The sequence below is a fragment of the Aphis gossypii genome, chromosome 1 (genome assembly GCF_020184175.1).
Source record: "Aphis gossypii isolate Hap1 chromosome 1, ASM2018417v2, whole genome shotgun sequence".
Classification (NCBI taxonomy): domain Eukaryota; kingdom Metazoa; phylum Arthropoda; class Insecta; order Hemiptera; family Aphididae; genus Aphis; species Aphis gossypii.
Window position 1 is genome coordinate 13,828,200 of NC_065530.1, and position 15,202 is coordinate 13,843,401.

The window sequence follows — 15,202 nt, forward strand, 5'->3', positions numbered from 1 at the left end:
ATGATAATGAAAATTGAAAATCACATGAAAATCATTCAAATAAAATATGTATTTTTATTTAAGTTAAAAATATTTAGTTGTATTCAAACATTTCAAATACATAACAATAAATTTAAACTTAATTTATATTGTAATAGCATAATCATAAGTTTTGTATTAAAATTTTTCAATTATATTTTCCGTAATGATTGTGATGAACGGGTTTTTATCTTAAAATACTTAGCTTAAATTACTCCTAAAACTTATTCCAAAAAATTGTACAGATTATTCAATCAAAATAAACAATTTAAAAAATATCCAACTTCACTTTTATTAAACAGGTATGGTTAATTAGTTTAAACTTCATTGTTCAGTTAGCTTACTGCGTAGATGTAAAACTATCGAGTGTTTAAGTAGTTTATTTTTTTTATCAACATATAAATATATACTTTTATTAAATATAATATGGTAGTAGCATTTAAAATTTGTCTTTTGGAACAATAACAATTTTGGAATAAAAATATGGTATTATATTCTACTGAACGTAAATAATTTCAAAGAGCACTTGTATTTTTAAGTCATCCCGTATAATTTTATATGGACTTTAAATGATAAAGACTGGGCTAAGTATAGCTAACTCTCTACTTTATTTCCGTCATGCGACAAATTATAATTATTATAAAAAATACTTCATTCAACATGTTTTTAAAGAACTATCAAACATTTTTTGAAAAAAGTTGAAAGTTAAAACTGTTTGATTGTTGGAGTTAGAATATAGTTATAAATTATAATGTAGGTACGAGTATCATACACACAACATATAAATATATTTTTAATAATTTTAACAGGTAACAAAAATCTATGAAGTGTTTTCGTTTTGGACAATGAAATAACGGTCATAATATACGTTATTAATAAAATACTACAAGAAAAATCAAAAAACACACAACAGCTATACCACTAAGTCAGATAGGAGTTTTGTGTGAACGACTCATTTCACAGGTTTCACTGATACGGCTTATTTCATTTGTACATACAACAGTTTTACAGTGTCCAGTAAGATGTTTATTGTTGGTAAATGACAAACTTCTGATTGCATACAGCATACGTATCAAGGCTTCTATCACATGACGTTCATATAGTTTATTCGCTGATGAACTGTCAGATTATTACTATAAAGCTTAATTATATAGTAAAAGCGAACAATTTGCCACAAATTGGTCTTTTGGTCTTTCTTCTGTGTGAGTTCAACGGTATCCTGTTATATAAATGTTTTGAGTGGACGATTTGGCCAGTGGCGCAACTAACACTAAATTTTAGGGGGGCTATTCTTGTTTATAACCCCACTTCAAAACTAAACCAAAGGCAAAATATTTTTTTTTGGTGGGGCTACGAGTAGTTTTGAAGGGCTTAGCCCCCAAAGCCCCCCTTCTAGTTGCGCTTATAGATTTGCCACACACGTTACACTGGTATGGCTTATTTTCTGTGTATGATTGACTAATAATATATATTAATTTTATAATTTATAATGAATGTTAATAAAATATGCTGACTAAATTAATGCTTATTATTCATTTTCTTTTAATAAATATATATAAAGAACTAATAAACTTTTAGGTGCCCAAAAAAACTTGAAAACTCGTATTTATATTTAAGATTAATTAAGGTCGAGTTGTCAGTAAGTTATCATTGGGAAAAATCGAATTAAACGCCATTAAACCATAAACCTATTAACTATATGGACCGCGCATAGAGAGAGAAATCATATGTGGATATCACGGTAGATTATCTACCGTGGTTATAAGTCATAGATACTTGAAAATTTTACCAGTTTTTTAGATTTGTCATTTTTTAACATGATTTAATTTTAAAAATATTTTACTTATTTTAATGCTATTTATAGGTATTTTAAATATTCGTTAGGTTTATTTTATTTTTATAAATATCGATAAAATTTTTTTAGCTAAGTCAAAATACTTGAAAATCAGAAAATGTAATACAAAGTTCTTCGTGAGTTAGTCTTATATAGTGATTCAAAAATGATAATAATACATATGTACAATTTTTTTATGCATCTGAAGTTCAAATATTGACAATAATTCGTCAAAATCATGAATATTTGCAAATTATTTTGTAGTTAAAATTTATAAAAAATTGAAATATTTTTCCAGCCCCTTTATACCTAATACTTAAATCTTATCTTGCCAATCGCTCTTTTAATGTTCGCCATAACTTACAACACTCAAAACAATATCCCATATTTGCTGGTGTCCCTCAAGGCAGCGATATTGCTCCTTTCTTATACACCATATATACGTCGGACCTGCCTACATCTGAAAATACTTTGGTTGGAACATATGCTGATGATACTGCCCTATTATCAGTCTCTTCTGACCATACCACTGCATCTCATCAACTACAAACTCACTTAAATTCTCTCTCACAGTGGTTCACCAACTGGAAAATCAAAATCAATGAATCCAAGTCCTCTTTTGTGACTTTCTCACTCAGAACTCTAAACTGTCCAGCTGTAACAATCAACAACATCATCATTCCTCACTCAACAGAAGTAAAGTATCTTGGTCTTATCTTTGACAGACGCCTTACCTGGTCCTCCCATCTTAAAGACAAGCGTAAGAAACTGAACTCTAGACTTCACCTGCTAAGGCCATTGCTTAGTTCGAACCTTACCTTACCCATAAAAATCATTCTCTATAAAACTCTTCTTCAACCAATATGGACATACGGTATAGTAATTTTGGGTTCCGCCAAGAACTCGAACAAGAGAACTATACAAGCTTTTCAAAACATCACTCTTCGGTTAATCACTGGTGCACCCTGGTTCGTTTCCAACGAGACCCTAAACTTCGACCTCAAACTACCTTCCATCGACAATACAGCTGCTACCTACTACAAACGCTTCCACGCTAAACTTAAAGACATTCCTAACCAACTAATCAATGAGTTAGCTTCACTAACACTTCCAGGTAACCCAACCAGACGCCTCAAGAGGAAATGGTGCCGTGATTTGAAAACGTAAGTTAAAACTTATAATTCTAAGAGGTGTCACAAATGTGTGATTTCCTCCTCATGCGATTTCATTGTCAACTGTGTAAATATTATTAATATTACTTATTGTACAAAATGTATAGATTGTAATTTTTCAAATAAAGTCAATTATTTTTTCAAAAAAAAAAAAAAAAAATTGAGTGTAAGTAGCTAAAAGTTGAAAATTTAATCTACGAGATTTTCTAAAGTTTGGCTTACAATAATTATAAAAGAACTTACATTTTGGGATATTCAGGCCATATTAAAACATAAATCGCCTTTTTCTTCGTCTACTGAAAATATATCCTATATCTTCGTTTTTTCCATAGGCGATTAATTTAAATTTATAATATAATAAGTGATAAATATCCTTCTTATGGGATATATACAATATACATAATATGTGTACACCGAATTTCTTAATAGTGTGTCTTTTATTAAAAAATCACGTGTTCTATTGCCGTATAAATCTATATCAAAATGAAAGTTACGTGGTATTATAAGATTAGAAGCTATTATTTACAAATAGGTACTTTACCGATCCAAATCTTTAATATTAAAGATAAGTAATTCTTAATTCTTATTTTCAATCATCATAAAATACATTGCTCATTCTCACAATTGCTTAAAGCATATTGCATAACCATTCGATCGTCATTATAATGTTATTAATTTTAAAATAATCTATTTAGTGCGAAAACGGTTTTAATAAACTATAGATAAAAAAATATATGATATAATTATTAGTATTTTGAGGTCACAAATTATAAAATATAAAAAAAAGATTGCAAAATATTTAAATCCGAGCAGGTTTTGTAACGTAAACAAATCGTTCGTATGGCCATATCGAAACGGTTATCTATACCGTTACCTACGTTTATTATCTATTTATTTACTGTATGGCAGTTGTATACGTCATAAGGCATATTTTTATAGTACACTAGAAATATAAATGACGACCGGCGTAGATCGTCCATCATAATAATTCATAACGCATCGTTGCGACACGGCGACATAACGGCAGAATATATTTCAATATTACCGAAAAATAGCGGGAACGCCAGGGGGCCGATTCTTGAAATCATACGACTAATACTCGCATGCGACAAGAGCACGGACTATCCAGCGCCACAGTCGTGGCGCGAGCTAAGTAAAAAAAATAAAAGCGGCGGCACGACAGTGTATATTATCTCGAAGCAGGAGTTTCCCATTAAAACTGTGTAAATTTCGGTGTTTTTTGTCAGATGAGATAATTAATTATCTACTGAATCAATTTATACCTAGTAAATTGCAAAACACGAGGAAAATCATGCAGATGATCCTTTTGTAAAAATCATAAAAATCGTACAGTTAGAAGTTAAGTTATTAAAGGAAACGTGAAACATTTTTAATGAAAAATTATATTGAAATCTGGAATCACGGCGGCCGCTTCTCGCGTTGTCGTGCCGACCGGCCCCCACTCACGCTCCCCCACTCCCGGTCACCCCTCCCGGTCTCCCACTACGGTCTCACACTATTACGTGTATTATCTATGGCTACGTCGCATTTCATTATTACTACTTCATGTTAATATTTTACGTTTCATTTCGTTATCGTCGTCAGCCTGCAGTAGACTTGCACATAAAGTTCTTTGCATTGCTGCTCATAGCGTATTGTCTAGTCTGTACATGCTTTTTATTTTCGTGTCGTTATTGTTAATTAATTAATTACGCATTAAAGTAAATAGTGTTCGTAAAGATACAAGCTATAAAGTTACGTAATTATATAGTTCGTAATTAGTGTTCGCAGTATTCGCACTGCGCGTACGGATCACGCTGGACTTGTCCGGTATATTCCGTATTTCCGTTTTAAACTGTGTTCGCACCTCAACCAATAATTTATAAACCGTTTAGTACCTATTACTACGTACTACGCATTATAATTGGCAATCATTGCTTGTAAAATAGTCCGTATTAAATTATTTTCGTACCTCGCGTGCGACACACTGGACTTGCAAATTATATATATTGTTGCAAAACATTGTGCTTAAACTTATAGTAATTTATAAATATGCCTACTAAAATATACAAAAAGAGAATTCAAAATAAAGAAATGTACTTATTGAATAAAAAAAAGAAACTTCCTATTATTAACAAAACTTGTGATAAAATAAAGTCACCTAAAAAACTACTGTTTCGACGACCTAAAAAAGTTAAGGCAAAGGTAGTGTTTCCATTTCATGGACACATTGAAAAATGGACAAATCGACTTATGAACACTGTAAAATTGCCTTTAGGTATTGCAAGAATACAATGTGACGACATTCTCAAATTTTCCATGATGGCCAGAAAAAATAACGTACAATTATACATTAATTCTTTCTCATATTTAAAGAAAGTTATAAATAAAAATATTAAACATAATATTCTTATTCCTAAAAACGAGGATATAGATTTCAGTTTCTTGTGTTTAATACTAGGACCATCGCAACATACTAAACATACAGAACCATTCTTTGCTGACCCTGTTTATAATCCGTTGCCGAACAATTATAAAATAAATTTAGAAATAAATGAAGTTGGTCAAATTATGAATCTTTTCGAGCCTATTAATCATAAAGCTTCTAATATTTCATGGCGGTGTAATGTTGATGTATGTAATTTAAACTATAATTATGTTATTCATCGGGCATTAAAAATAATAAATGATATTTTATCCTCGAAAATAAAAGTTTTCAAAAACAAAATTTCAAAAATTGATACGTGTATAAGTGAAACGCGTAATAGTTTGAAACTTGGTCATAATTTAGCATGTCATTACAACTATACATGTACATCAAATCTATTATTTCTAAAAAGTCTAGGTGCCCATTTCCCAAGTATAAGAAGTATAACTAACATATTGTATAAAATGCAGAGAGCTCAAAACTTAGTTACACACATTGATCATGCAATATATACTTCAGATTTCAATAAATTGATAGAGATTAGGGATCGACTAAAATTAACAGGGTCAGTTTTCAATGTAGGTACTTTTATGTATACCAATGAAAATAATATAATTGCTACTCATTCCCAGTCGTTTATTAAGTTTAACATTCGAGTAATAGATAAACCTATTAATGTATGCATGTCATGTCACAAATTATGCTTTCGAAGAGATGTAGTTGAAATTAATAATTTAAGAAAACCCATAATTAATAACCAATGGGATATTCTTCTTAACTTTGTCAATTCCAATAATTTACCATGTGAATTTATCTGTAATATGTGTTTGAAAAAATTTCGCTCCAACATACCAGTCTCAACTTGCATTTTAAATGATTTGTTTACTCCTAAAACGCCAGAAGTGATTTCTTCACTTAATGAATTTGAAAGACAATTGATTCAGAGAGCTAAAGCATTTCAAGTTGTTGTGCGTATGGGGACGGTATCAGGACGAAAACAACCCAACAACTCGATGTTAACAAAAGCCATTGGTAGTGTTTCCATTTGCCTCTTCCTCTGGAACAGACCCTAAAAAAATTACCAAGCCCTAATGAAGTCATAATGGCTAATGATTTGTTTATTCTAGTGCGCAGCTTGCCAACAAGACAAAAAAAAATTTGGGAGACATTAGTTAATGTAAAAAAAATATATGATGCTCTAACGTGGTTGAAATTAAATAATTTACTATACAAAGATATAAATTTACCCGATTACAATGGTCTACGAAATTTGATCACCAACATGGGAAATGAAGGTGTTGTCATTGAAGAAATAGATGATGACGAAGATTTTGATAATGATAGTGTTGAAAAATCAACACACAATAAAGCTATGCTTTCCCAGAGATCTCCCAGTGATGAATATTATCAGCAGTTCACAATACACTGTTTAAATGAGCCAAGAAAAAATGCTAAAGATACAGAACTGTATCAGATGCTCCGAATAGAAAATGATCCAATAAATAATTTTGAAGACTTACAGTTAGATTTAAAATGTTTTCCTCATCTTTTCCCATACGCTAAGAATGGTCAGTACAGCGAAAGACAAATCAAATTAACATCTTCAGAATTTGTAAAATCTCAATTAATGTCTATGAATTCGTCATTTCGCAAAGACTCTCAGTATTTATTCTTTTTATTACATGAATCTAATTTACGAGCATTAAAAGCTGGTATTTATCATAAATTAAATACCATTAATATGAGAACTAAACTTACGGCTTCTAAATGCTTGGAGTTACTTAATAACAATGAACTAGAAGGAAATCTTACGACTATTTTCGCAAAGTTAAGAAATACAAGTCAATATTGGTTGAATCCAAGATCTGATATAGAAACAATGATAACATGGTATGGACCAGTAACATTTTTCCTCACTTTAAGTCCCGGTGAGTATAATTGGCAAAGACTAGACTTTTACTTGAGAGAAATGAATAGCGATGTAGAAAATGGAAAATCTACATCTAATTTAATTTCTTTAGACCCTGTGTCAACTTCACGTATTGTAGATAATGAGTTTAAAGCTATGTTGGATTTTATAACTTCCGAAGACGCGCCTTTAGGAAAAGTATCACATTACGCTTGGAGAAGAGAGTATCAAACGAGAGGCTTACAACACTTTCATATACTTTTGTGGATTGAAGGGGCTCCTATTATAGGTGAAAACACAACCGATGAAGTCGTCAAATTTATTTCGAATACAATTACTTGTCACAAACCAAATAAACATGATTTCCCAACTATTTCAGAAAGAATTGAAATGTACCAAACGCACAAACATAATAGTTATTGTATGAGGAGTAAAAAAACAGGAACCCAAACTGTTAGTTCTTGTAGATTTGGTTTCCCCCGAACTGAAACCGATCATTTTATAATGAAAGATGTGGCAACGTCAATTGCTGGCCGAAGGAGTCTTAAATCGAAAAGTAGATTATATGATTTACCTCGTTCTAAAAATGAAATTTATATTAATGATTATAACCCTGCTATACTTTTAGCTTGGAATGGTAACATGGATTTACAATTTATTGGTGAAAAATCATGTGCTTTAAGTTCATACGTAACCAAATATCAAACCAAACCAGAAAAGTCAAATTCAGCGCAATCGTTTGAAGTTATTAATAATACTAAGTCACTTGCTAGTAAATTATGGAATGTGGCTCTTAGATCACTTAATAATCGAGAATGTGGTTCTCTAGAGGCAAGTGACACTCTACTTGGCATACCATTGTTTGGTACAGATCCATCAACTACTATTAAATGGTTAGATATAAATATGATTAGAAACAGAAGATTAAAATCTAAAGCTGATATCGAAAAACTAGGCAATGATGAGATTGATATATTTTACCCTTCAATAGTCGACACGCATTACCCTAATCGGCCATCTGATATGGAATCAATTTGTTTATTTGACTTTGTACGACTATATGACATAGTTAAAACTAAACCGGTTAGTAAAAATGTAAAATATTATGAATATTCTAATTATGGTTATATTAAAGAAAGAACTCGACCTTATCTTATAAAACATAAAATTTACAATATTCAATCAGAACCAGAAAACTATTTTCATTGTTTATTAATGCTATTTCAACCTTGGCGCCAAGAAGTTGAGATTATTGGGTGTCATAAGTCATATTTCGAGGCTTTTATTAGTTGTAGAGAAAAAATTGAATCTGCATTACACTATCATGAACGATTAGAGTACCTAAGAAAAATCAAAAGATGATATGAACACGATTATTGAGGATTTATTAGAAAAGAACAAAAAACAACACTTTGATGATAGCGTTGATGATAGGTTTCAAATATCAGAAGTTCAAGAAGTTATGGAAGAATTAAGGATTAAAAGTACAAATGAAGACCTCGAGAAATTAATCTCAAACATGAATTCCGATCAACAAAGGGTCTTTAACTTTGTAAAAAGTAAATTAACTTCTCACGATAATTCTCCAATGCGACATTTTGTGTCTGGAGTTGGTGGAACAGGGAAATCATATTTAATAAAAACTGTGAAAGCTTTCATAGAAACTAAAATTAAAAAAGATGTTGCTGTAACTGCACCTACTGGCATTTCTGCATTCAATATTCAAGGTATGACTGTTCAGACTGTTCATAGGTTATTACAATTACCAGTAGAGCATGGAAATACTCCACCATATCGGCCATTATCAAATAATGTTCTAAAAATAATTAGGCAAGCCATGGAAAATGTGATATTAATTATAATAGATGAGATTAGCATGATTTCAAATATAACACTAACTTATATTAATTTAAGATTATGTGAAATATTTGATACCGGAGATATAAATGATGGGTGGTTTGGACGCATGCATTTATTAATGTTTGGAGACTTACTACAACTTCCACCAGTGAATGAAGAATCTCCTTTTATTTCTTTGAAAAAAATCAAATTGATAAGTACACGCATTCACTTGGTACGTTAAACATATGGCAAAATTATTTAGTTACGACGAATTAATCGAAAATATGCGTCAAAAAAATGATTCCGTTTATGCATCTATTTTAGAAAGGGTAAGAATTAATGCAGTAACATCTGATGATATTGAATTAATTAACAAAAGAAAAATTAAGTTCAAAATCAAAATATAATAATAATAAAAAACATTCTGTAATTGTAGAGTTGTATAATTTGATATCAAGTTTGCCTGAATCAACATTAGTACTTTTACCAACTAGAAATCATTGTAAAGAACTTAATAAAGGCTTTTAAATTTATTACCTACAGAAATCATAAATCTTGAAGCACAAGATTCTGTAGATGCTAAACCAGCATCAAAATGTAAAGCTATAAAAAAACTTGCATTATTAAATTCAGATAGTTCACGTACTGCAGGATTAGAAAAAAATATTAAAATTAAATTAAATTGTAAAGTTATGATTATAAGAAATATAGATGTCACACTTGGATTAGTCAATGGAGCTATTGGGATGGTTAAAACAGGTGATATATGATGGGTTCAGTGGAATTCCAATAAAAATAAAAATAACAGTAAAAGACAAAGAATTTGACATTGACAGAGTTAAAAGTAAATTTGAGGTTTTCCCCGGGGTGCATTTATTTATAGAAATCAATTTCCAATAACTCTAGCATATGGTATAACTATACATAAAAGTCAAGGTATGTCATTAGAATGTTGCATTGCTGATGTAGGTAATACTATATTTCGTGTGGTCAAACTTATGTAGCCCTATCTAGGGTCACTAGTTTAAACGGTTTACATTTAATTAACTTTGATCCTGTAAATATTAAAGCTCAAACATCAGCAATTAATGAGTATAACCGTCTGAAAAAACAATATCGTCCTGATTTGAAGTTAATAGACATTAATTTAAAAAAGCACAACAAAATTAAGGATTTACCTGGGTGAATCCAACTAAAAATGTTATAAAAGATGTTCAACAAAAACAATTCATAAATCAATTACCAAATCAACTTTACTATTACCAGGTTTTACAAATTATGATGGAGTATCATGTTATGCAAACGCATCACTACAAATGATTTTAAACTGCCATTACATAATAAACCAATTAGTACAAAATGAAGAACATCTGCTTTGACTAAATTAGCTAAATCATATTTATCACAACAGAACCCACTTAACAGTATTCCTTTAAGACGATCTTTAGGACAACATTTTAATCATGTTCAGCAACAAGATGCAGCTGAATTTATCAATGCCCTTCTTTGTTATAGTGATTCACTTAAAAATTGTCTAAAACATGAATTAATATCGATATTAACATGTTTAAATTGCTATGATGTTAGAACCAATAAAACGCCAAATTATATATTACCTCTAGCAGTTACTGAGAATAAAGTACATAAATTCATTAAACATTTTTAATGAATTTAGCAAGAAATAATACTTGAAATAAATTGTAGTAATTGTAGGATCACAGGAAACCAATTTCGAAAGTAATGAACTATCTAGACAAACACTATTTGTGTATAACAATTACAATTATGGAATGAGTTACAAGAAAAAAGCATAATGTATCATTAATATCTTTGTCAACAACATCTTTAAGTTGATGAAAAAATGTATAGAATATGTTCTGCAATTGTCATCACGGGGTAGTTCTCATTATCATGGTATTGTCATATGTCCCAAGTAAATAAATTATCGAAACAGACTAAATATACTTAAATTCAGTTTACTTAGCATTTATTTATGATATCACATCTTTATAGTGCTTTGAAATTACTGGTTTTATAAATTATATATGAATCGAAAAATGTTTTGGTTATACAATGATTTTTTTTCTTCTTTTTTTTACTTAGCTAATTTTTACACGGAGTTAGACGACGGAGGGTTTTTGTTTTGATTATACTGGACTGGAAACGTCAAGGGAGGCGGGTGACGGGGGACCGGTCCGCTTAGTGTCCGCGAGAGAGGTGTAGAAAGGGGAATAGTACTTGAGCTAATCTAGCGCAGCCTGGTGCCCTGGTTTACCACAGGCATACTATTCTTTCAAACGTATTAACCGTTGTACGCACTACGCCGAAGTAATTTATTATTATTGTAAATTACATTTTAGACTAAATACCTAAATAACTAGGTATATTAATATTTAATAGGTATTATAAAATTGTAGTTAAATACACGTCGTTAAATACATTTAATATATTTTTTTTAATGATATTTTTTAATGTTCTAAGCAAACATACTTTATATCTTTTACCTGATTATTAATTGAACTACGGATTGCTGATTCCCAAGATGACTTATTCGCATTTGTGACACTGAAAAGTGTCACTTTAATATTACGATTTTGGCTGTTACACCCAGACACTGAACATTTACGCATTTTTATGCCATAAACTTTATAGTCAGTCTGATTTGCTATAAAACACTAGTAATAGTGCTAACTAGTAACACATAATAGTCCGTGAATAAATCACTTATTATTTTTTTATAGTTATTATAGTACCTAACGAAGTTATTTATATGTATAATAATCATAATATCATAATATATAATAGTTAGTTTGAAGTATAGATGGCGCTAGATTAGCTCATGTACCATTCCCCCTTACTACACCTCTCACGCGGACACTAAGCGGCCCGGTGATAAACGTCTCGTTTCCAGTCCAGTATAATAGTCCGTGGACAAGAGTCATACATTTTGTCGATAGTGACAAATTCTTATCGCATGCGACATATAATCATGGATATTAAAGAATTCTTTAATATCTATGCATATAATCCTTAGATCATATACTATGGATGGAGCCATTTCCCGATATATTGAAATTTGAAGCACATATAAACGACAAGTCTCTGACATAGATGTATGATGTGCGCATGCGCGAAGCAAACCGTCGCATATTTAGTTGCTGACCGCTGATTGATATTTAAAACATTGCCCGTGTTTCAAAATAAATATGCGACGGGTTTCTTCGCGCATGCGTATATCAAGCATCAATGTCAGAGACTTGTCGCTTATATGTGCTTCAAATTGAGTACACAGTCGAGATGGGCATGGTTCCATCCATAGTATATGTTCAAGATATAATCGGTATTCTTGAACCGAAATCGATAAGATTTTATCACTTGTCGCATGCGATAAAGTAATCGAATGAACCACTGTGGTAATAACAGAAAATCTAGATTTTAACCTCAAACAAATTTAAAATAATAAATTTTATCTTTTATCACGGACAATATTTACTTTGACATTCCTTAATATAGTCAATAAATACTTTATTTTAGTTCCTACAAAATAGTTAAATTATTTTATTTTGCACCGACTGTGAACTATTTTAGTCCGTAGTTGTTATAGTATTCCTATTTGTTATTTATTCATAGTATTTATTACCTACATTTATTATGTCTAAATCAAGGCCAACTCAATCACAAATGAAATCTTTGGTTGATCTTATGGCCAAAGATCCATTATTGTGCGCCGGTAAATTTACACCTACATTTACCCAAAAAACTGCTAAACATAAATGGCAAATCATTGCAGATCAACTTAACGCTTTGCCAGGAGCAGAGAGAAGAGCAGAGATAATGGAAAAAGAAAAAAGTAAGTTGCCTACTTAATTAATACTTAAATGTAGCTTGCAAGAGAATATTAATTTTCACTTTTATTAATAATGTATTACATTTTGTTTACCCCTATACTATTCTGTAATTGGATAGTTATGGTTCTTTAAATAATTATGAAATAATGTACTATGAATATTTTAATCCTGTATGGTCAAATTAAAAATGTATGATTTTACTTGTACTGATTTGAATTTGAATTGGTTTAATATATGATTTGTAATATTATGGTCTGTGAAGCCTTAATAATATTTCAATATATTAGAACCTGTAAAAATGCTTGGAGGTAGGAGTGGACTGTATAATCGATGACTTAAGAATTAAAAAAAAAATAAATAATGGTGCAACAACTTAAGTTTGCCACGGTGTCACCGGGTGCTACTATTCAAATAAAATGATAATAGTAATGCTTTAGGTGAAGTAGGGGGCACAATAGTGCTGGCCAGCGGAGGGCAATAATTAATACAATAAATAATAATAAAACTAAGTAAAACGAATACAAAATAATAACAATAATAACAAAATATATATATATAGATAAAAACCGTGTTGGGCGACAGCAGTCCGCTGGACTCTCAACGGCTTAAGGTAATGTTGGTGGACAGTACTCAAAAACAATGACGGTAACGGTAACAAAATTATCTGTGAACGGTCGGTCGGTAGGTAATGCGGTGAGTCGGACGGTAGGTCGAACGGTACTGGACATAGGTGCCGGGCGGCTTGCATTGAAGCAACGCATTGCCGATATGAACCGGGACGCCGTATAACTGATTCACGTTCCGAACATACCGGCCTCCTTGAAGGTAGCGACCTTCAATTGGATAGTGGCAAAGGGCATAGCTTGACCACGGGACGACGTAGAACGGTACCGTTGGCCAACTTGACATCAGCGACCCGGGTTATGGCATCCGTTCCTGGGTAAACTTCCACGATACGAGCGGTTTTCCACGTGAGGGCTGGTGATGGTTCTTTGATTAGAACAAGTTGACCCACCTTGAGGTCTATGGCTATTTTCAGCCATTTTTTGCGTGGTTGCAACGTTGTTAAATACTCCCGCTGCCATCTCTGCCAGAAGTGTTGTTGGATTGTTTTAACCAGTGTCCATCGTTGTCGCAAGCTGACGGAGACCGGACGATCTTCGTTGTCTGGTACTGGTATCTTAGCCGGCGGTCCCATCGATATAAAATGGCCAGCGGTTAACGGCGTGTAATCATTGGGGTCTGACGATAATGCACCGATGGGGTCGTGAGTTTAGAGACGCTTCTACTCGATGCAAAATGGGTGTTCAGCTCTTCGTATGTTAGTATTTGATCTTGTATGACTCTTTTCAACAATGTTTTCGCCGACTTAACAGCTGCTTCCCACATTCCACCCATGTGAGGGGCTGATGGTGGATTAAAATGCCATGTTATCTGCTTCTCAGTTACATGACGCGTGTAGGACTGCGAACTGATGATGTCATGAACTTCACTCAGATACCGTTGAGTACCAGTAAAGTTCGTGCCACAGTCACTATGCATGTCCGAACATTGCCCTCGACGTGCAAGAAACCGATCTAGAGCTGCCATGAACGTCGGTGTAGAAAGGTCCGATGCGAGTTCCAAATGCACTGCGGTGGTTGACATGCACACAAAGACGCACAAATATGCTTTTGTTATGCGAAGTTTTCGTAACAGTGCGGCCTTCACATTAAAAGGACCTGCAAAGTCTACGCCGGTTTTATTAAAGGCCTTTACGTGGTCCAAACGCGCACGTGGAAGGTTCCCCATAAATGGCTGTGGGGACCGAGGACTAGCTCGGAAGCAAGGTATGCAACGATGTATTCTCTTTCGTATAACACCTCGCACCGATATTATCCAAAAGGACTGTTGCAGAATGTTTTGTACTGCGTTGGGACCTGGATGGCAATTACTACGGTGCACGTAGTCAATCAGAACTGTCGTCAAGCGAGCTTCTTTAGGCAAAAGCACGGGGTATTTTTCATTGTAAGGCAAATCTGAATGTAGCAGGCGTCCTCCCACTCGAAGTAGATTCTGTTTGTCCAAAAAAGGGGCCAATTTCCGTAACTTTATGGAACACTTATGGTGGTTCCGCAGGTTTTTATCTCTCTTGCGAAGAAAACCTTTTGC

At 32.4% G+C, this 15,202-nt stretch overlaps 2 protein-coding genes across 2 annotated transcripts; both read right to left on the bottom strand.

Moving 5' to 3' along the window:
* Positions 1–13,886: 13,886 nt before the first annotated feature.
* On the bottom strand, positions 13,887–14,249 carry LOC126549310 (uncharacterized). The gene has a single exon (XM_050198126.1). It carries the CDS (start codon positions 14,247–14,249, stop codon positions 13,887–13,889), a length of 363 nt encoding a protein of 120 aa, XP_050054083.1.
* Positions 14,250–14,269: 20 nt separating this feature from the next.
* LOC126549311 (uncharacterized) lies at positions 14,270–14,842 on the bottom strand. Its single transcript, XM_050198127.1, has one exon. It carries the CDS (start codon positions 14,840–14,842, stop codon positions 14,270–14,272), a length of 573 nt encoding a protein of 190 aa, XP_050054084.1.
* Positions 14,843–15,202: the final 360 nt, after the last annotated feature.

What these genes read in the sequence shown, in the direction of transcription:
- LOC126549310 (XM_050198126.1), bottom strand. Translation starts at nt 14,249, where the DNA reads ATGGGACCGCCGGCTAAGATACCAGTACCAGACAACGAAGATCGTCCG.
- LOC126549311 (XM_050198127.1), bottom strand. Translation starts at nt 14,842, where the DNA reads ATGGGGAACCTTCCACGTGCGCGTTTGGACCACGTAAAGGCCTTTAAT.